General features: G+C 39.2%; 1 protein-coding gene across 1 annotated transcript in view; it reads left to right on the top strand.

Annotated features, from left to right (window-relative positions):
* The first annotated feature begins 3,652 nt into the window (after nt 1-3,652).
* LOC118741822 (probable peroxisomal acyl-coenzyme A oxidase 1) overlaps nt 3,653-8,957 on the top strand; it is a 6,548-nt gene continuing 1,243 nt past the window's right edge. The window contains exons 1-2 of the mRNA XM_036473796.1: nt 3,653-3,670; nt 3,720-3,802. Coding sequence (XP_036329689.1) covers nt 3,653-3,670; nt 3,720-3,802 — 101 coding nt within the window. The remainder of the gene's footprint in view (nt 3,671-3,719; nt 3,803-8,957) is intronic.

Genomic DNA, 8,957 nt, shown 5'->3' with positions numbered 1-8,957 from the left:
CCTGGACCACTTCCCGGAAAAAATGGGTCATATATGCTAATATATGCAAAAAAACTACTTACGTACTAAATTTTAAGCAAATCGGACTATAATACGATTTTTTTAGCTTAAAAGATGATGGTTACTGAAAGCTATTTGTATACAAAATTTCATGAAAATCGGACCAGCCGTTCGCGAGATTACCTGTTACAAAAAAAGGGACTTCTCTTTATATAATTAGTATAGATAATATATCTCAACTAATATATATTTAGAAAGCCGTATGTTAGTTTTCGCAAGGCTCGAGAGCGGCTGAACCGATTTTTTTGAAATTGCCATTTGCCGCACGTGTCCCAAGGATGGTTTTAGGCTGCGTGGCACTTCCCATACAAACCGAATTTCTCATGTTACATATCTCTGAAAGTGTGCATGGTAGAGTTTTGGAAATTGGTATGGAGATATACGAAATCAATCGCATACCCTTGGAGAAAAATTTTAGCTATTGTAAAAAGGGGTGTGACATCTCCCATACCAACCGAATTTTTCATACTGCTTATCTCTGGAAATTTTTTGGAGGAGTTCTAGAGTTTTGTATGGAGATGTACGAAATAAATCGCATACTCTTGGAGAAAAATTGGAACTATTGGAAAAGGGGGCGTGGCATCTTCCATACAAACCGAATTTTTCATACTGCCTATCTTTGGAAGTGTTCATGGTAGAGTTCTGGAACTTCGTATGGAGATAGTATATAGTTGAAATCAAGCCCATTATCATGGAGAAAATTTGGGCTATTTGAAAAGGGGGTGTGAGGCCTACAAACGTACCGACCTTTAGCTATCTTTGAATGTATTTTTTAATTCTTCTGCAGGTGTGTTTGTTAGTGAAATCCTCCTAAATGGTTGTACGGATTTTAACAAAACTTTTTGTGTGTTTGAGTGGGTCTCTGGATGGTTTAGTTTCATAATTTATCCGACAGTTGGCGCTGTAGTTGAGTTATTACTAAAAATCTTATTTATGATCCGATTTGGCTAATGTTTTAAATATGTATGCAATACTATTGCAAAAACGTGCTGCCAAGTGGTGCTGAAGTCGAGCTATTACTAAAAATATCCAAGTTAGAAAAGGGGCCGTGAAGGTCAGATTAAATCGACCTGTTGCACCATTGGGTATATCGAACGCTCCTGCGTTGCGATTGGCCCAATGGATGTGATTTTCCAATATTATTATGCGTTCAAACTTTTAAGGTATTTCGTCTGAAATAAGTATATGTATATTGCATTTCTGTAGAACAATGATTCGCACCCATTTTGAAATTGCCACCAACTATACTGTAAAGCTTCTAGGACATTCACTATAGAACCGGGTTGTTGCCACCAGGGAGTGAAGAGGAAAAAATTTATTTCGCTTTGCGAATAACCGTGCTATGAAATGCCGCACAACTGGAGAATTTCAAGAACTTCTTCACGGGTATAACACTTTCCTTAGGTTATTTAAAGCGGCAAATGACCACCAAACCTTAATCTTAGCAGACAAATGTGCCTATGAAAATTGTAAACGTTAATTGTTGGTGAAAATGTTGGACCAAAAAGTTTCAATAATATATAAAAATTTTGGGCGGGACGAAGTTCGCCGGGTCTGCTAGTATATATTATATGTTTAAATATGTAGGTTTATTTTGTCAATTGCAACTCTAGAAGCACCACAAACAATTCTTTTGTTAACGTGAATCGCACTAAGCATAATGCCATCAGCTATTTTTCTTACTGGCATATAATTACTAGTAAACAGGCTAATTCATCTAAAACATTATTTTTAGTAGTGCGCGTATTGAGTCCATGCGGTGTTCAGTCATAAAAAAGATGGGTATTGATTGAGTGTGCGAAATTGCGGTGCAAATCTCTAAAAGTCACCGCAGAAGAACATTGTACGTCAATACAGAAGTGACCATCTCCAGTTCCCACTGGTCTAGGTACTAATTCCTCGAAAGTCTTTTGATAACATGAAGACAATAGTTGAGTATTCCAATAGAACAATAGCTAATCCATAATCGACCTCTGAAAAGTGTTTGAAAGATGAGAGAATAACACTTGCAAATACGCGTTGTTTATCTTGGAGATTATGGCGCGTATTCATAGTCCAGCAACTAAGTCGAAACTAACAAAGTTGCAACTTAAATTTAAGTACCAACTTAAAATTTACCTCTATTCATAGTCGCATTTCAGACTTCTACTAAGTAGTTTCGACTTAGTTTACGATATAGCAAAACGAGTGTGAAAATGTATCGATTTTTCTTTACGATATTTTGGAAAAATTACATTTTTGTTAAATAATGTCAAGTTTGATCATCCGCTTATGTAATTTTTATTTTCATTGCATGATTATGCAAAAGAATAAGGTATCATTTTCTTGTTAATTGTGAAATAGCCAGAACAACCGCAGTGATGTGAAGTCGATGTTTATCGAAAGCATGCTGTGAAACATACAAATAGTAGATATCTAAATGTTATGCACAAATTAACTTTAAAAGAACTAGCGTGAAACTGACTTATTATTTGAAAATTTATCTAAATTTTTCCAATTATAATATTGTGATGTAGCTTTATTCGAATTGTAAATTTTAATTGGAGATTATTCAATATTATCAAAATCACCCTCTACCAACTTAATTTTTACATATTTCGGGTGTTTTCCCTTAATTTGATAAAATACTTCTTCCTAGTTACGACTTAGTTGCAGCTGCAGCCGAAACTAAATTTTAAGTTGGTACTTAGCCAGAAAAGTCGAAACTAAGGCGACTATGAATAGCTTTAGTTGTGACTTAGAATAGTTTCGGCTTAGTTGAGTACTAAATATGACTATGAATATGTGCCTATGTACTTTATAAGGTTTACCCCCTGTCTCGACATGCGAACGCCGATGTCATGCGAATCATCTCCTAATATATATTGCAAATGAAGGTCGCTGATGACAGACCTCATGCAATGAATAGCAGAGCTCATCGCATGAGAATTATTGCATGCAATGAACTGTCAACAGCATGTTTGTCGGTTGGTTTTTGCGATAAACCTGGATGAAAATGTGTTTTATGTAACAAATATGCTTAAAAGATTGTGAAAAAACTATATTTGTGAATAAGGTAATCTAAAAATAAAATGTTTCACTAGCTTTTTGCAATGAAATCTTATGCGATGATAAGCCCACTTATCAAAATTTCTCTACGGTAACTGTTCCACATTATATCAAATAGACAGTTCGCATAAGATGGCTGATTACAAATGGAAACGCGGCGTAATTAAATATTTATCAATGAATACTGAAATGTTTTTCTTTTCAATTATGTACATAGATACTTATTCCGGTTACTTTTAAAAGTCTTTTAATGAATATGTTTCATCCCAATTACCAACTTCTGCAATCCATTATTTTCTCTCTTTGAATGCTAATTTCAGGTTAATAGTTACGTAAAACAATAATAAGCTTAAGAAATTGCAGTTACCTTTATTTCACTAAGATTAAAACGTTGAAGTAAACAAAAATGCGCAATGAGTTCCAACAGCCGGGCTAGTTATATTTTTAATTTAGGTATTGTTGAAGGAGCTAAAAGCGCAAGGAAAGTACATACTTATATATATATGTATGTATTAAAAGCATTTTCTCACTAATGAAGGGCATTATGGTGAAAATTAAAAACGTAAGAAACAATACGTTAACCAACAAACTTAAAATTTTATTTTTTAAAGCCACAAATATTAACGCAACTAAATGCGCGGCAGCAACTCAGGCAATTGGGTGTGCTCGAGAAGAAAGCAACTGCAATAGGCACGTACATATCCAGTGTTGCCACGGATATATTTTTTTCCCCTACCAAAACAGAAACAACCAAAACTTACCAAAATTTTTTTTAAGTTTTTAATATTTTGTTTTAATGTCAAGTTTATTAAAAAGGTAGATAACATAACATTTAGAAAAACTAAAACGCATCTAGTACAATAAAACAAACTAACTACGTATAACAATTCATTTTACTGTACAGACTTACACAAGTGTTTACTTCTTTACACATCTTCTTCTTCTTCTTCTTTTTTGGCGCTGTAACCGCCTAAGCGATTTTGGCCGAGTTCAGCAAAGCACGCCAGTCGTTTCTCCTATGTGCCAACTGACGCCATTTGGAAACGCCAAGTGAAGCCAAGTCCTTCTCCACCTGATCTTTCCATCGCAGTGGGGGGCCTCCCTCTTCCTCTGCTACCACCAGCGGGTTCGAGTTGAATACTTTTAGAGCTGGAGCGTCGGTGTCCATTTCTTTACACATACATATTATAATTATTATTATTACGTCGGGGATACACGCGCTGCGACCTAAGAAGACCTATTGTGCTTAACCCTAATTGTAATCATTCCAATCTTATTCTCTTTAAGAAGTCATTCACTTTGGAGGGCCCCATATTTAAAATTTTGGATGAAGAAGGCAATCAGTATGCTATTTATGATACGTGGGCAGTCACATCGAATATGCTCTGGGGTTTCCTCCAGCAGCCCACAAAACGCTTTGCGAGACAGCCAGCTTTCGTTGCCTTCAAACCCTTCATGTCCCGGAACCCACCACAGCGTTACGTTATTGTGAGCGACGTAATATTTAATTTGGTTCCATCTGTGATTCTACACAGACTTCGATTGCTCCAGTACTCTCGTCGTCCATCTTTGATCCGTCGGTATACCATGCTTGGGACCTTTCGCCAATCATAGTTATTATCACTTCACAGCAATCCCTCTCAGGAGTTCTAACCTTGAGGGTTTGTAGAAGGATAGCTAGGGACTGTCCAGGAATGATTTTGGAACCTCCAAATGACCCCGAAAATCCCAATTTTTCTTGCTGCTGATATTGGGCAGTCGTAGGGTGCTCTTTTTGAAACAGAATAGACAAACAACAACAAGGGAATCCATTGTACAGGTGCCCATACCTCCTAAAATGACCACCGGATCAGTCGGTACAGCTTGCTAAAAATTGGAACCTGACTTTAATGGCGTAGTTTTTTATCACCAAGCCAGTGACAACGGGTCTTACTTCCATACTAAAAGACCAATAGGTTAGTTTTATATTCCTCAAGTCTTACAATGAAGTCTCTGTCAGGTGGACTCCACCGGCGAAATATTCGTGGAAACAGGGTTGCTAAAATGTTTGGAGATACATATTTTATATTTTTTATTTTTCGCAAATAATTATTATTGTCGCGGAACCTACCAAAATCCAGTCTAGACTGCCAACCTACCAAATCGAAAAAAAAACTAGGAAAGCCCATGTTTGGTAACACTGTACATATCTAAACACTTTCTCTCTCTCTCTCACTCTCCCCGATTAGTTGCCAAGGCTTATGAGCAATTAGTGCGTTTTTATGCTGAACGTTAATATTAAAAATGCGAAAATACGCTAATTAGCAAAAACCGTAATATAATTTTCTCTCTTCAAGTTTAATGGAAACGTCCTTTCGCCATCCACAAAGCAATACTGCTGATGGCAAGGAATGGATCCAGGCGAGCGCTGGCATAACTGGTTACTTTGTGTTTATTATTTTGCATACGTACATTCATACCAGCAAAATGTTTGCCTTTTGTGTGCGCATTTGGTAAGCGGAAATGACGAGTTGACCAGGCTTGAGCCAACATGCGTGAATTTCTATTATTTACTCGGCAGCTGCAGCGCCACCATCATCACTTTTTGCATAATAGTTAACCGAAAGAAAAAAAAACACAGAGCGAAATATAACAAATTTACGAATTTTACATTTACAACCAAAAATAAAATTATAGAATATGCCAACGCACTAACGAGTTTTTATTAATTACGCAAATACTCGAACAACGCATTTGGTAGAGCGAAGAAGTGGGTACGCGCGCCGCCGACGGCACTGACTGTTTTGATTAACGACTAGGTGTTGGAAAGAAAAAATTTGGTCCAGCTGAACGAGGCGGAAATAAAGAAAGGCCGCGACGGGTTGGTGCACGGGTGCGCTTTTTAATGAGCAGGGAAACGAAATGTACACTCACTGGAAGTTGCTTTTAACACGCTGCAATTAGCAGGCGAAATTTAAAAAATTTGGTTATTACGGTTTTTTGCATAAAAGCGCAAAAAGAATTGTTCGCTCAAACGAATTACGCAACGATTTTCTTTTTTTGTTTACAAGTTTCTAAATAAAGAACAGCTTAACAGGCAAAAAGGCGATGGATGTTTGTATGCCAGTTTGTGCAACACAAACAATTATATTTTAATCGCCTAAAAACTCTTCAGGAGGGCAATGAGGTATAGCGTTCTTCTGGGTATGTAGTTATGCTATACTCAATCCAGAGACTTGCGTCCTCGTTCGCGCACTTTGAGAAACGTGAGCAAGCCATGTGCGAGATGCGGTAACCAACCCGAGGGGTGCCTTGGCTGGAAAGAGAGGGAGCTTTAGTGGAATTACTCCGACTTATGTATTTGGTTTAAGGGTTCACTGAAGTCTGCAGCGCCTGTTCACCAGTAAATGCGGTTGCAAGCGGACGTCTGTCTTACAGCAAGCGTGTATCCGGTTGAAAAGCCAATCATCCTTGTAATGGTTGTACCTGGCCCGGCACGTAAAACGCCTTCCAATGAAAAGAGCAGAAGGACCTTGGATTACTGCCTCCCAAAACTTGACGACCATCGCTCACGAAATAAGGACTATGATTTACGAATATGTACTTGGAATGTCCGGAGCCTCTATAGTGAAAGTGCATCTATCCTTTTGCTGGATGTCCTCGAAATATCTAAGACTGACTTTACTACAATCCAGGAAATGCGATGGATGGGCATGCAGCTTACATGAGACGGCGCACGAATTGGGTGTAAAATTTGTGGTTGGACGGAGACCACGACGCCAAGTCTCCAGGTTCACTCCCATCGAACGAATCGCCACGATCCGCATCAAAGCTTAATTCAACAACTTAAGCCTCACTTGTGCACACGCTCCACGACTGTGGTCAAGGAAGGCATTTTGGTTCCAACATTCGTAAAATTCAGCTTTCATGAGAACACCTCCAACAACGTAGAGAGGCTGATCGAATTTGCCGCTGCACGGAACATGGTTCTTAGTAGTACCATACGCCGGCATCGAAACATCAATAAAGCCATTTGGGTGTCCCCTGATCAAAGAACGAAGAACCAAATAGTCATGTTGTGGTAAAGATACGTTTCACGCTTGATGTGCGTTCTATCAGAGGAGCCAACATCGGATCACTACCTTGTTGCAGCCAAGGTCCACATGTGCCTCTGTGCCATGAAGAACGTGCGCCAGGCAACTCGGCGAATGTTCGACACCGAGAAGCTGCAGTCACAGCAGACAGCCGAGAAATTCCGCAATCGATTCTCAATCCTGCTTAAAAAAGGAAATCTGCAACGATCGGATATAAATTAGCAGTGAGAATCCATTTCCCAATCTTTTCGTACCGCTGTGGAAGAGGTGGTGGTATACAACCCCCCACGCAGGAACAGCTGGCAGAACTAAGAGTGCCGTGCGGTTGCTGCAGAGAAATGCGCAGCATACAAAGTCACCCTGTAGCCAAAAGCTAAGCGAGCAACAGTGGAACGATACCGGCAGATGAGGAGGGAGGAGAGATGTCTATTGAAAAGAACTAGAGGCATAAAGACGTGAATGCGAAGAGTTTGAGATGCTGGCAGACAAAATGCGGCTCGAAAATCATCGATCAGAAAATAAGGCAGCAATCATCTAGTTTCAAGACCGGGCAGGTTTCTGTAGAAATGAAGATAGAAATCTGGTAACAGATGTCCAGAGTGCACTTGAGATGTGGAGGAAACACTTCTAAACACTTTTGAATTTGGACGCAACAGGGACGAAGCTGAACGAGGGACGAGGTGTCCCCGGAGCCGACAGTGTACAGGCAGAGCTGTTCAAAGCCGGCGACGAAGAGCTGGTCGGACGCTATTAAGCAGAATTTTATCTGATGAATTAGTCGACACACTCTAACTTTTTGTCGATTTTAAAACTGCTTTTGATAGCACGAAGAGGAGCTGCGTTTACGATGCCAGACAAGATGGACTGTAAAAAGCCTTCGCGTTATGCGACACACGTCACTGTTGGCAGTCAAAGCTTTGAAACAGTGAAGGACTTTGTTTACTTAGGATCCAGCATAAACACCACCAATAATGTCAGTCTGTAGATAATGTGAGGAATAACTCTGGCCAACAGCTGCTACTTTGGGCTCGGTAGGCAACTGAAAAGCAGAGCACTCTATCTGCGAACGAAAATGACGCTCTGGAAATCTGGGCATGATGACAGATTTGTCCTTTTATATGGGGCAAAAACATGGACGAAGTCTAACAAAGACGAGAGCGTTCTTCAACCGAATTCTGAAATAAGGCGCTGTTAAAAAACTTGGCTGCGATCTTTCATTCAGCCATCGATGTACTGCCGTTCGATAGATAGACACATCAAGATGTGTACCAAAATGATCGGGACGTTGATATGAGTTGATTTAGCCATGTCCGTCTGTCTGTCGGTTTGAACGCAATCTTGTCCCTCCGATTTCCACGGAAGTTTTGTAAGCGGGTGTATTTTTGTAATGTATTAAATCATTTGTCGGAACCGGGAAAATCGGACCTGTATAAAATATCTCTCCCATACAACTGATTGTCCAGATATGAGATTTTCGCTGTAATTCCTCCGTTTGCGCAGCTAGAGGCTCCATAGAAAGCTTAATGTGAAAATGACAAATATCGGCTCAGATAGGGGTTTATAAAACCTGTTTCATTTGGACAGCTAAAATCGAACAATTTTGTGAGCTATTTTCTAAATAATCATACAAAGTTTACTAATAAAATCATCAAGCTCTATAAGCTATATCTCCTATACCACTGATTTTTTGGTACCTTGGGAAAAATACATACATGTACATTTACTGCTGTGATTTGCTTGACCTTATTTTGTCGGTCCAAACAGGAATCTCGATTT

The sequence above is a fragment of the Rhagoletis pomonella genome, unplaced genomic scaffold (assembly GCF_013731165.1).
Source record: "Rhagoletis pomonella isolate Grant_MI unplaced genomic scaffold, Rhpom_1.0 Rhpom_scaffold_00006, whole genome shotgun sequence".
Classification (NCBI taxonomy): Eukaryota; Metazoa; Arthropoda; class Insecta; order Diptera; family Tephritidae; genus Rhagoletis; species Rhagoletis pomonella.
Note: the sequence above shows the minus strand (reverse complement) of the source record. Positions and strands in the feature narration are given on the sequence as shown.